A 13,925-nucleotide genomic window follows, 5' to 3' on the forward strand; every position below is an offset into this window, starting at 1 on the left:
TTGATTTTATTTTATCTTGCAAAAAACGCAAAAACCCGACTTCAAGAGCTGTTCAAAGATTTACGTGAAAATACTTTCAATAATCATTATTCACTTTAATTAACATCTTAAAAATTGTATACTATCCTATAAAAGTGCCAGATTTCACAAGTCATCCTCGGTTTTATTATTTATTTTTGATTTTAACATCACAAAAACGATAAGTTTTTGTTCCTACGCCTTAAAAGTAGAATTACTTCAAGAAGTTTATAAAATATATTCATTTTATTAAAAAGCAATTTTGTTTAAAATTAAGAAAGAAGGAAAAAAAACATATTTAAATCAATTGGAACATTAATGTGGAGTCACTGTTTGGGTTCCAATTTCTGTCAGCCGAAGTAAACTATCAGATTTAGTTATCCAAGTTTTTATTACTCCAAAAAACTCATCATTTTGAAATAGTTGGTGGGATATTACTGTTGTTTTTTTCTTTGCATGATTAGGGTTATCTTGTATTTTCAATTTATATAGATGACATATTCAATAAAGGAACGTACTCCTGCCAAGAGAATTGAAATTTTATGAACTCGAGAAAAAGTAGTCACAAAAACCCCGCGTTTACTAGATATTTTTATATTTCACATAAACTTGTCATGATAAAGTTAAGACAAGCTAATAAAATTCAGTTTTTACAATTACTCGTAATTCATATATTTTACAATAGCTTTTTTTATGATACAGCACATGCATATATGTATATGTATCTAGACCTAAGATAATGAGATCGTTGTGTCTTTGTGTGCGGGTCGGCCTACAAATGTATAGAACTCAAGATTTGTTATTAGAAACAAGCATAACACTTAACTAAAATTAACACATTGGATTGATTTAAGTACTTGTGTATTTATAAAATATATTCAGTAAAAAAACAAACAAATAATTGTACAGTCTTTGAATAACCAATAGAGGTCTGAGGTTGTCTCCGGGAATTGGTATTGTGTGTATTACAAACTGAATGCGGCTACTACATGCTATAAGGTACATACGATTATATAACTAAGAACTTGATACTACTCATTACTAAATGGTTGAAATACTCATACTACTTATGCTTAAAATATAGTGAGGCAAAAGTACTCTTTAATGCCGTATTTTGGAATCGTTCTGTGGGAGGAATACTTTTTACTAAGTTCTCATTTGTTTATTTCATTTTGTTTTGCTTTGGCATCTTGCAGTGTGTTTAGCGCCAATGCGACAGCTATATAAGATCGGGTTTGTAAGTATATATAGAGCCGATTGGGCTAGTTGTGACTGGTTCGGAACTGTCTGTGGTTCACTGGGGCGGCGACGACGGCGAGCGGTGGCTGGGCAGGGGGGCGTTCCCTGCAACTCGAACTCGAACACGTACTCTCGAACTGGGCGGCGCTGCTGAGCTGACTGCGACTCCAGGCCAGGCACTTCCCATGCCTGGCGGCGCTCAGAATTCTGGATGTGCGTGCATCCTGAACGTAAAACCAATAAATTGCGACCAGCTGCCCAATCTATCTGCTCATGATCTCATCAATGGTGAAGCCCAGCGTGCGCTTCGGTCGCTGCACTGTGGCCCCACCCGACGAGGACAGATCCAAGGCGGGCGTGCTCTGATTGGAGCCGGGACTAACCAACTGCGCAGGTTGAGCTGCAGCGCTCAATGCCTGGGTTGGTGGTGCGGCTGCCGCTGCTGCTGCTGCTGCTGCTGCTGCCTGTGCCGCAGTCGCCGACTCGCTGTGGCTTTGCAGATGGCTCTTGAGATTCGCGCGCTGATTGAAGCTCCGCTGGCAGATGGGGCACTTGTGGGGACCCTCCTCCAGGTGGGTGACCTTGTGCACGGCCAGCGTGCGCGATTGGCAGAATCCCTTGCCGCAGTCATTGCACTTGAATGGCTTCTCCTTGGAGTGGATATAGCGATGATCCCTGAGATGATCCTGGCGCCTGAAGGCCTTGCCGCATATGTCACAGGAGTAGGGACGCTCGTCCGTGTGGGTGCGCTCATGGATGAGCAGATTGTAGGACTTGGTGAACTGTCGATTGCAATACTTGCATATGAACTGCTTCTTGGGGCGACTGCTGCCAGTTGTTCCGGTGGTGCCAGCTGCTCCGGCGCCGCTCAGCTTCAAACTGGGCATAACTCCAAAATGGCGAGCGGCGGCGTGCAGCGTATGCAGTCCAGCGGGATAGGGACGCACATGGGGATGGCCATGTGCATGAGGATGGCCATGATGATGCGGATGGTGTGGATGCGAGTGTGAATGCGGGTGATGATGATGCGCCGCTGCAGCAGCTGCTGCCTGCTGTTGCTGCTGTTGTTGTTGCTGCTGGTAGATGGCAGCATTGCGTATCCATTGGTTCATGAGCAGCGCCTGCTGATGCACGGCCACGGGATCGGCATTGGCTCCGGCATAGACCGGATAATGGCCATGTGGATGCTGCTGTTGCATCTGCAGCCAAAGACGATGATGTTGCTGCTGCTGCTGCTGATGTTGCTGCTGCTGCTGCTGCTGCTGCTGTTGCTGTTGTTGCTGCTGGTAGTGCGCCATGTGTCGCATGTGCAGCTGCGTGGCCACCGACTCATCTGCGGCTGAGACTGAACTGCCAGCCCGTCGCAGCGGCTCCTCGGTGGGCGTGTGAGGTGGTGTCAGCATGGGTGACAAGCTGCTCTCGCGCTCCTCCTTGATGACAATGAAATCCTCCTCGACAAAATCTATAATTTATGCGAAAAGCAAACTTTTCGTTTAGTTCAATTGTACTCCAAATATAGATCAACTGTAGTTGTGTTGGTGAGATAAGCTGCGCTTGAGTTGACTAGAGCCGTGCTTTGAGCAACAACAACAAGTTGATTTTGTAACTGTATCCTATCAAATCTTTTGCCGTCGGCTTTTGCCTTTTGCTGCTTACCTTGTTCTCTGCTTATGTTAAGCTCGTCGTCCACGGTTATGTTGCTGATGGGCGAGGCGGAAGTGGAAGACATATTCCCTTATTTTTTCTACTTTGTTGTTTTTGTTGTGGTTGTTGTTGTTGTTCTCTGTTTGTTTGTGTTGTTAGCACTTGATTTGTTGTTGCACTGTCACTTTGCACCAACTGTTTAACTTGTTGTCTTTTTGCTTTGGTCTCTGGCTTTACGTCTTTTTTTTTTTTGTTGCTGTAGCTGTTTTGTGTTTTGCTGCTGTGCGCTCTTCTCTTTGCTGCGACGTGCCCACGACAACGTCTCAACTCAAACTGAATTCTGTTTTTCTGTTGCGCTCTCCGACTCAAACTCGTGAAAATAATCAACGGACTCAACGCGTATATCAAGTGCGCTCTTGCCCTCTCGCTCTCTCACACAACCACGCTGTTCGACTGATAGCGTGTGCGCGCGTCTGTGTATGTGTGTGTGTGTGTTGAGTGAAATGACTTCTGCTGTGGCTGCTGCTGTTGCTGCTGCTTCTGCTGTTGCTGTGGCTGCTGCTGCTGTTGCTGTAGCTGTGAGTAGCGCTCGTTAATAACTGAATGCAACTGCGGCGTCGTCGACCGGTTTTGAAGCGAACCAACGGCAGCTGCCTTTTTGTCGTCGTTGTTGTTGTTGCTTTTGTTGCCGGGGTTGAATTTATTTGGAAATGGCAGATACGTACACGCCTACCTGCTGCCCCACGAAGCGCTGCGATTGGCTGGTTTCAACTCCCAGCGGCAGCCGTATCTGTATCGGCCTTTTGTTTTGCTTCTTGTGTGTTTGTCTGCAGTATGCGCGCGTGTTCGGCATCGTTCAGGAACTCCACGACTCCAGCCACTCGGCATCGCCTCGCGTTCTCCGCTCTGCCCGAGCCACTCGCTGCTCACTGGCAGTAAGCAAGCGGAAACCGTTGGGCTGATGGTCGGACGCCGTTGTCGGCTGCCGTTGCTGCTGCTGCTGCTGCCGCTGCCGCTGCTGTTGCTGCTGCTGCTGCTGCTGCTGGCAGGCAGCCATCAGCACGGAGACGACCCGCATCCCACCCAGGCGCATGCCCCGGCCATCTGGGCCTGTATGTCCTGCTCCTGCTCCTGCTGCTGTTGCTCGTGCTGCTTTTGCCTCGCCCCAGGATATTGTAATCTATTGTCCTTTTTCGCATGTGTGTGTGTGTGTGCGTGTGTGTATATGTGGGTGGGTGCGCCTGATTCGTTTGCATTTAAATTTTAATTTGCCACACAAATCAGAAATCACTTTTTTGACTGCCTCCCACGTTTTACGTTTTACACTTTCGCAGGAAAATTCAATTAGCCGCATCAAAGCAAATGTTGGCTAAACTCATTTTTTGATAGGGCGATTGAATTTCCCATTTTATGTCGCATTATTTATGCTGATTTTCCGTATGATTAAACGTTACACACTGTGCAACTTTGGACTTTCCACAAAGGACTCGAATAATCCAATGGAACACATTTGAAATTTATATTTCCGTTTTGTGCGAAAGTTATTTGTAGTTAATGTGAACCAGTTTAGTTGATAACATCAACAATTCACTTTGAACATATTGCAATTTATTCACTTATACTCTTCCCCCTTGCATTTCAATGGCATTCAAACTTTAAAAACCTATTATATGCATTTGTTAAGTTAATTATCTAAGTTAATTGCGCCTTCCGTTGCCCGTTGGAAATTGTCTGTAATGAGTTTCACATTTGAAATGCTTTAAGCTATTCATTTAAAATGTGCTTAAAGTCTCTTAAATACCTAATGAGAGTCAAGTAGTGCCAATTTATGGATTCCGCACGAGCAGAGGACAAAAGGCACACTTATTCAATTTTCTATAATTTTTTTAGCTATAATGATTTGTCGGTTGATTATGATTATTTAATGTGAAAAATTGATAAAATCGATTTGCTGTAATGCACAAATTTATCATAACAAATTGCCTCATTTAAAGAGAACTGCGAAGACGAGAAACGAGCTTAAGATAATAAAAATCTGACTGCAAAAGAAAATATATATAGATATTTTAGCCTATTTAGACCTTTAGACAAAAAATTCGGAATCTTCTTCGGCCCTGTCGGTCTGCATTTCTTTTCTGTTAAATTTCCTCGAAATTTAAATAAAATTTTCCAATTTATTATCGATAGTAGAACCCAGAAATGTTAATATTTCTGATTGCTGCGAAATAATAAATAGCTGCCAAATTTATTATTAAAACAGGAACAAAAAATTAAGAAACAATAAAATTGTCCATATTTAAAAGCAACAAACATCAAAATAAATTTAATTTTAATGCACTGTGGTTATCAAAAAAAGATTTGTTTTCTGAGAATTTCACATTGGCAGCATATTGTGTTAGGCTTATCAACAGGCAACTAATTTTATTGAACAATTTGCGTTATAAAACTCAGAAAGAAATATTCAAAAATATGTACGCAGAAAAAGCAAGATAATAAAATATGTGCAGAAAGAATTTGAATATAAAAAAAATACCATTTATTTCTAAAGCCAAAATAAGCCATGTCGACGCCTGAGAGAACAAAATATATTCAAATAATTACTACAAACTAATCAAGCTTTCTGTAGAGAAAAATGTAATGCGTATATGCATTTTCCATATCTGATGTTAATAGGGTACGTTTATTATTTGGGCATATTTATATTATTTTAACATTCGTTAACATTTGTAAGCAAGTTCCTTTCTTGAACTTAGTTTTCCAACTTCTGTTGCCCACATTCATTTCTTTGCCGGTTTTACCACACATTAACGAATGCCGCAAATCCAACAATTAAACAACAACTTTTCCATATGTTATTATCATTGCATTAAGCCACAACCGAACACCGACCAAGTCCCCGACTAGGAGCAGGATTTGGCATAGACCTTGGCCAGCTTAGTGGCACACTTTTTGGTTATTTTTGACTTCTACCCGGTGGACTAATGGTAAAAGTCACTACTGTGCCGACGAAAGCCAATTAAAAAATATTTACACAACAATTTTTCGTCAATTTTCCCAATTCTTAAAAACAACAGACGAGACAAATGCAAAGTCAACCGGCTAAATCAAATATCCTGGCCAAGAACAAAATTCCCGACTCCATGTTGCACGCGTGTCTGTCTGTTGACAGTTGTTAGTTGTTGTTGTTGTTGTTGTACTTAGTGTTCTGTTTCTGTCTGGAACTGGCAGCTTTCTTGGCCGTTTGGCAACTGGCAACGCCGCTGTTGACACTTGGCAAACAGTCGGCGAACTTTTCCATTTCAAAGTGTTTCCCATAGCCAATCGGAATGCACGCGCAGTAATTAACATCATGTCATAAGTGTACTAAAAACAAATAAATAAATAGATAAAAACACAAACAGACGGATAGTTGGGCAGTCAGTGAGTCACATGAAAGGCCCAGGCCGAATATTTCCCAGCGCACAGGCACACACACTCGCACACTCACACACACGCACACACACAGTTATGATATATGGCACCAACTGTCAACTTCCTGCTATGCGAACAGTCGACACATGCATAAAGGATTAACTTTACAAACACACACACACACACACACACATCTGTCGCTGAGTATTTGCATAAATGCCGAGTCGAAAACTCGGAAACGGAAATTGGCCGAGGCAGCATCATAAAAAGAGACTGGACCCAGGACCTGCCCAAGGATAGAGTCTTAAATGCTGCACCAATAAAGAAGTCATTATGCCATAAAACCATAAAAACGGGCCAAAAAGAACTGCGAACTGCTCGACATTAGTAGCCCGGCTGCCTACTGCCTGCCCCTGCCACTGCCCCTGCCAATGACGGGATGCTGTTGTTGTTGTTGCCAACGGCGGGCACAAAAAATCTAGAGCGTAAAAAATATAACAACGAGAGCAGCAAAAAACAAAATCATCATAAAACCAAAAATGACAACTTACTTGGCTTTTGCCTCTGCCTTTGCTGCTGCTGCTGCTGCTTCTTCTACCACTATTTTTTCTTTTTCTTTTTTGGCCATAAACACTGCGAGTGCTTCGAGGAAGACCCTTGGCCCATGGCCTTAGTGTTCGTTGGCCTGGTTTTTAGCAATTTTTGACAAATTTTTGTTCATTATTCAACTGCCTCGTTTATGATTTCATTTTGCTGCCAGTTGTTGCTTGTTTGTTTTTTTTTTTTTTTTTATATTTATTTCGTCGAAAAAAATTAGATTTTTTAGTGCAAAGTCGCTTTGTGACCAAATTTCACGGCCCAAAATGCTAATGTACAAAAAATGTCTGCTGCTCTTTTGGTGTTCGTAACTTTTTTGAGCTCTTGGTTTTTTTCGCACTAAAATCAATTTTTTGTTTTATTTTTCTTGGCATTACTGTGTGCATAAACTAACATTGCAATCATAGTGTGCTTGCCTTTGGCTTTGGGTGCTGGCAAATGTTTTTAGAGCATTTCGAATGGCCTTCAAGGAATTCTTTGAAATGACAACGGCCAAACTAACATATCGAATTATATAGCCGCTCCTTGACAAAATGATACACTTCTTAAATGGTAGGTTATTAGGAATAATAGCTGTTCAATGTTGCTTCAATAGGAAAGAAACTATATATTTATAAATTTCCAATCACAATTTGTTATGTTAAGGACAATACAATATCTTGAAAAACAAAAAAGGTTTTCACACAATAACTTGCATTTGGCAGCTATTTGATATAGTTGTCCGATGTTGATAAGATAAGCAGGGGACAAGACAGTACTTGTATATGCCAAGTTTTGTCAGTTGGAGAATATGGTTTATAACCCAAAATGTTGTTAATATAAGACGGAAGCATGGTATAGCTCGTATATGGCAAGTTTGGTTGAGCTATCTTAAAAACGAAAAGAGTTTCTCCCCACACAATGTTTACCGAACATGCCTATGACATATATATATAATATAATGGTTCGATTCGATTTCATTAACGGACCTGTAAAAAGTTTTCTGACGATGCAAACAGAAGGCGCAAAGCAGCTGACCAAGAATATACTTATATACTTTATGGGGTTGGAGATATCCCCTTCATTTTTTTTTTCATTTCACAACAATCTATATAAATGAGAATAATGTGGCACAATTATCACACCATAATAACTTACAAAATGCCGAATACTTAAAATGTATTTTGTCGCTGCTGCCAGGCTTATTTTCCTTGAGCCCTTAACCAAATTTCCGGCATTTTGCAGCTAGCTTCAAGGCGAACTGAAATGCAATTTGGGAAAATAAGAGAACAGGAAAAAGTAGACAACAATCAAATAAATGCGAAAATGCTTCCAATGAAAACAGCTCAAAGTGAGATTTTCGAATGGCAAAAAGTTGCGAAAAGTAAAAGTCGGAAAATTGTCTCAGGCCTTGAGGCGCGCGAGACTTTGCGCTGAAATGCATTTTATAATTAGGTAAATATGCGCTATATAGATGGTAAAATTTGTGTGTTGTAAAGGGATGTGCCGCAGTAAAAGTCAAGGTTAGACGGGTGCATTTTGGCATTGTTGCGATTCGCATTGCTTGCGAAAAGTATCTAAACACACCATAAACGCGTCACGCCCGCGACTCGCTCGGCCAATATCGTATGCATTTATATGGGCAACGGGTCATAAAAGGACCAAGGACAGAGTTGGGCAACGACCATCAGTTGGCCGCGACCAGCGACCAAAACATTGGCCCAGGCTCAAAGTGAAAACGGCCAAAAAGGGGTGTACCCTTTACCAGCGTAATTAAACGGGGTGGCCCAGGTAGCTGCTCCGGAGACGGTACCCTAAAGCCTAACCCTAATGTTTGTGATCGTCTTTTGGTGAACGCTGCAATGCGCTCTCATTGTGTGCGTCTTGTGGTGGGCGCGACGCACTTTTACTCCTTGCCTTGCCTCGCGCGTTACCTGGAAAACTGTTCTGGCTGGCAAAGGTGTAGCCGGGGATTAAGCGAGTGCGTACGTGTGTGTTGGTGTGTGTTTGTGTGTGTGTGTTGTGTTTCAGGCTGTGTTCTGTTGTCACTTGTAATTTGTATCTTGTAGCTTGTAGCTGTATCTGTCCGTTGCTGTAGCTGTGGCGAATCACGAAAGGGTGCACAAAGGGTTGTATTTATTTGGCAAAATAATTAGATTGATCCCGGGGCTGAGCGGCGACAATTACTGGTCAAATTAGCGCTGCAGCAGGCTCCTCCCACACCGCCCCGCGGCGGCAGCTACTTAATGCAACATGCGCTTATCGCTAACTCTTTTCGTGTATGTGTGTGTGTGCGTGTGTGGCCATAAAATCGCGTTGCGGCGATAAGCCGCAAACGGCAAACAACAAAAATGTCGCAAAATCTAATAAAAACAAACTCAGGTGAGCTGGTGGGGATGGTTGGCGACAACAACAACAACACTGCGTTTTTTTTTTATGATTTCAGTGACTTTGATTTTAGCCGCCGCGCTTGTCATAAACTTCGGCGACTTTCATATTTTGCCGGCTGTTGATTTTCATATTTCTTGAACAGTTCTTTTTTTTCCGTTGTTTTTTTTTTTCGCTCTCCTCCTTTTTATGTTTTATTTGCGTTTGTGATTTAGCAATATGGCGGCGCAACATTGCGGCAAATGGCGGCAGCAACAAAAGCGCACAGGCGTCCAATCAAAATGTGCGCCACCCAAACCGCCTCGCGCCTGCCCCCCGCACGCTTGCCAACGCACCCCCTCACAGCATAACAATGCTTTGATTAATGTGCGCCTTTTGGCCAGAGGCCTAATTGATTTGGCCTGAATGAACGCGCTTTTGGCCGATCTCAGGCTTTACATAATTTTTTATTTTCATTTTTTCAATTAACGCCAAAAGTAACACCCGTCGCGCTGCTGAACTATTGAACTGGTTGGCTGTCTAATTAAAGCGCTATTAATGATACGCCCACCCATTGATAGGTGAGACAGGCAGGCAGACAGACAGACAGACCAAGACAGACTGACATCCAGTGTAGAGGCCCGGAGGGCATATCGCTTACAGCTCTAATCAGCGCGAGAAATCCAATCCAAGTGTGTAATTAATAATGCTCAGTTTGGGTTTCCAGCGAACGCTTGTAAAGTATTCAAATTACGGGGCGACGAAAAGTGTGAAAATGCGTTGTTTTCCGAATGACATGGTAGACAGCACGAAGGCAGCCATAACATTCACTGATTTATGACTGCAAACATGTGCGACCCACCAGATCCTTTGGCGCATCCTTCAGCGCCACAGCAGCGACTCCTCTCAGCTCACTTGGCGTAGTGTCAAGTATTTGACCGTAGAAGATCGATCCGATTACATGCTATTGTTGGTTATTTGGTCACTTGGTATGTTTACAGTGCGGCGCTATCCATAAATTATGCAATGTTCCAAGTTGCCTCCGCCCTCAACTCCACAAAAGAGAAAACCAATGAAACACTTTGTGTAACCCGATGCCCAAATCCTTTGTCGATAACATTTCTGAAAAATCCTCTTGCACTTTGTTTACATACTCCATGAGACTAATTGTCGCAACTTCTGATGCTTTTCTTAAGGTTCGGCTTTCGGCTTGTCCCAAAAACCTGCTTGGAGCAGGCTACTCCAAACAGCAAGTGCCTACTCGAAAGCGCACCACATTTTACTAAGAAGTTTATTGAATACCCCACTAAACTTAACCAACCTATGGGCACTTGGGTGGTCCTTCAGTCTTTCGGTCATTTCCCGTTGCATTTGCATTTTCAAGTGGTATGCTCCTTTCCAGCACATTTTGCAGTTGCACTTCGAGTTAATGCCTCTTTCGAGGAACTATTATCGATAGCAGCTAAACGGTAGTTCCACAGATTCATTGCTTGAGTGGCTTCCCATTGATTTCCTACTGAACCGCACTCTTGTCAGATCTTAAGATTGTTTGGTTTCGTTTTGACAACACATTAAGAGAGCACGCAAAGATTTGGATTTCACAAATACTGGAAACATTGGGAAACAATTAATACCAACCAACATTTAAGGAACCACATTTTAAGGAATATTACATGTACATTTTTTTAATGAAGGAGCGAGAATTGATGGCACTAGCCACCAGTCGACTGGATTGAAATCTATATTTTTTCATTAAATTGTAAGAACTACCCGATTTACCTGGCTTTCAATTAGTTTCAGCTACGTTTAAATCGTAATAAAATTAAATTAAGTTAAGCTTGTGAAATTGGCCATTTCTTTCATTGTGCACAGTTGAATATATTCCAATAAAGATAACAGACATCAATGCCAACAGATGCGAAAGAAACTTAAAAAAGAATAACATGAAATTTTTTGCTTTCATGCTGTTTGCATGTTTCATTGCTGGGAATGTTCAGAGCTTTGATGGTAAGTGTAAAGATATTCTCTTGATGGCAATTAAATCAAAGCTGCTACAATCCTTCAGGACGATGTTATAAGAAACCTTTATTGGGAAATATCTGCAGAGCCGGCACTACCCAGTGGTATTATCAGATAAATCAGAACAGGTGCAAGGAGTTCCTTTGGGGTGGATGTCGCTTGACCATTGTCGAAAACCGCTTTGATACGAGGGAAGAATGCGCAGACAGCTGCTTAATATAAGTCTATATAATAAAATTAAAACTATGTTTATTTTCGAGAGCTTAATCAAGCAAATAATGTGTTATTTAGTTCCAGTTGAAGTGAAGTCAAAATAATACTGTCCGAGCAGTTTGAGAAGAAACTTCTTTGGGCAAAAACATGAAACTCACCGCTTTGTTTCTTTTTGCTAGTTGCATTGCTGGCGTTGCCCTGGGCGTAACTGATTGTAAGGGCTAAGCTATTCGATGTAATTTCTTCTTTAGTTTTACCTTGCATTTCTCCAAGATCGCTGCTTAGAAAAACCAGAGAAATCTGGTGAGTGCAGGGCAAGTATACCCCGTTGGTCCTACTCTGGAAAACGATGCAAACTATTTATGTGGGGTGGCTGCGGTGATCGCAAGGATAATCGCTTTAAAACTGAGATAGAGTGCATAAACAACTGTATACAAGATCTTGACTAAGTTTCAATTCGGAAAATAATAAAATTATGTAGTCATACAAATAATATGATATACTCTGTATTAAGTTTTTCAATCTTTTTACAGATTCAATAATCGATTGGATTCCTTATGATTTCCTACTATGCCGCACTCTGGTCAGATCTTAAGATTGTTAGGTTTCGTTTTGAGAAACATTTTAAGAGAGCACGTAAAGATTTGGGTTTCAAAAATATTGAAAGTATTCATTTGAGAGTGTTTATCAATTTTCGCCTAATCCATTCCGACTTTGGTGGACATAAATCTCGAAGATATAATCGATAAAAATCCGAGATATCTATTACATTTTTCACAAAAAAAAGTTTGACATATGTCAGCTCTGGCTAAGCTAAGGGGTATCACCTAGTCGACTTCTGGCGCATTTTACAATAAAAACAGAAATAATGTTTTCGTGAATTTAAACAGGCAAAAGATGTGTTATTTAGTTCCAGTTGAATTTATGTAAGCAAGGCATTCAAAACATTCCAAACTGAACCGATCAGTTTATTTAGACACATCTTTGAATGAAAACATGAAAGTTGCTGCATTGATTTTCCTTGTAGGCTGCACTATTGGCACTGTCTTGGGTGAAGTCGATGGTAAGACTTAAGATATTTGATTTTATCTTGTTCTAAGCCAGAGTTTTGCATTCCTTCAAGATCGGTGCGTAGCAGCACCAGGACTAAAAGGTCCCTGCGCTGAAAAGTTTCTTCGTTGGGCCTACTATCTACATGGAAAACTGTGCAAGCTCTTTATTTGGGGTGGATGTGGTGAACACGGCGAAAATCGCTTTAACAGTGAATGGGAGTGCACCAACACCTGTATATCAGGACGTTAATGAAGTTCCTAGCTCAAAAATTAGGCAATTCCGCAAATAGTAATACTATTATACACGTTCACTTATGTTTTTTTTTTTTCTGGTAAAATCATTTCGCTTATAGAAAAACAGAAATACTGTACTAAAATAGCAGTATACAAATATCACAGCATACAACAATGTATATAACAGGGTTCCACCTATTTGCCACATTGCCGAGCGGGTTGATTATAAATCAATCGGTCAGTCAACCAGCACTGACAGATATTCCTACTTAACACAGCAAACAGGGTATCTGACCAGACTCGACTCATGTATATATTTTCAATCATCACGCATTTTTCCTGATTTCCATTTGGTTTCAGCTTCACTTTAATCGTAAACAAATTTCAAGGGTTTTGAAATATAATTGAGAATGTTTTAGTTCCGGTTGCATTTGTGAATAAATAGGGCGCTAATTACTTAGGATACGACAGTCCGTTTTGAAACTACATTAAGGGGAAAACATGAAACTCGCTGAATTAATTGTCTTTACAAGCTGCATTGTTGGCATTGCACTGGGATTAAAAGATGGTATGAGTTAAGATATTCGATGTCAACTGCCACGTAGCTTTAACCTTGGATTATTCCTAGAACCTTGCTTACGAGCAAGATGCTGAAGAACAACAGTGCAAGATGTTTCTATATGGTGGTTGTGGCTTTCGAGGAGCAGTGATTTAACATGTATAAAGGCAAATTGCAAGAACCCAAAAATGTTCACAAAAATAATAAATAAATTGTATATTTATATACTACCTGGCATATATAACGATTTTTATTCTTGCCCACCTTATAAATAGCAGCTTAAATTAAATTATATATACATTGAAAATAAGTTTCAATCTTGAAGAGTATATTCACACAATTTTCCAACCACATGCCAAAAAGTATTTTTCACGCAGCATTCTTCTAATATTAAATCCACATCCACATGTTTAAGCCAGTTTTTTCCGAGAATTTCCCCAAGTTGTTGCCATCAAATGTCTTCACTAATCGCACGATTTCTTTAATGTGCAACTAATCGAGCTACGTTTCTTGGTTAACCCAACATTTGACGTTCGTCACCTTCGAGAACGCTGCCGGATGTCGTTGGGATCGATCCTGCTGCTAAATAGATA

General features: G+C 41.1%; 2 protein-coding genes and 1 long non-coding RNA gene across 3 annotated transcripts; 1 reads left to right on the forward strand and 2 right to left on the reverse strand.

The window, feature by feature from the left end:
• Positions 1–862: 862 nt before the first annotated feature.
• On the reverse strand, positions 863–3,522 carry odd (odd skipped). Its single transcript, XM_002052495.4, has 2 exons — positions 2,914–3,522; positions 863–2,719 (listed from the first exon to the last, which is right to left on the reverse strand). Exons 1-2 carry the CDS (start codon positions 2,984–2,986, stop codon positions 1,521–1,523), a joined length of 1,272 nt encoding a protein of 423 aa, XP_002052531.1. The 5' UTR covers positions 2,987–3,522; the 3' UTR covers positions 863–1,520.
• Positions 3,100–7,117, reverse strand: LOC26531374 (runt-related transcription factor 2-like). The gene is made up of 3 exons (XM_070208941.1): positions 6,864–7,117; positions 6,658–6,790; positions 3,100–6,598 (listed from the first exon to the last, which is right to left on the reverse strand). Exon 3 carries the CDS (start codon positions 3,992–3,994, stop codon positions 3,758–3,760), a length of 237 nt encoding a protein of 78 aa, XP_070065042.1. The 5' UTR covers positions 3,995–6,598; positions 6,658–6,790; positions 6,864–7,117; the 3' UTR covers positions 3,100–3,757.
• Positions 7,118–11,133: 4,016 nt separating this feature from the next.
• LOC26531602 (uncharacterized) lies at positions 11,134–13,576 on the forward strand. The gene is made up of 5 exons (XR_001450188.3): positions 11,134–11,262; positions 11,321–11,701; positions 11,761–12,550; positions 12,611–13,341; positions 13,402–13,576. It is a non-coding gene; the product is annotated as an uncharacterized lncRNA (long non-coding RNA).
• The last annotated feature ends 349 nt before the right edge of the window (positions 13,577–13,925 follow it).

This window comes from Drosophila virilis, chromosome 4, assembly GCF_030788295.1.
Source record: "Drosophila virilis strain 15010-1051.87 chromosome 4, Dvir_AGI_RSII-ME, whole genome shotgun sequence".
NCBI lineage: Eukaryota > Metazoa > Arthropoda > Insecta > Diptera > Drosophilidae > Drosophila > Drosophila virilis.

What these genes read in the sequence shown, in the direction of transcription:
- LOC26531374 (XM_070208941.1), bottom strand. Translation starts at nt 3,994, where the DNA reads ATGCGCCTGGGTGGGATGCGGGTCGTCTCCGTGCTGATGGCTGCCTGC.
- odd (XM_002052495.4), bottom strand. Translation starts at nt 2,986, where the DNA reads ATGTCTTCCACTTCCGCCTCGCCCATCAGCAACATAACCGTGGACGAC. An exon ending in TAACATAAGCAGAGAACAAG is followed by an intron (nt 2,720 to 2,913) that starts GTAAGCAGCAAA and finishes CATAAATTATAG; the next exon opens with ATTTTGTCGAGGAGGATTTC.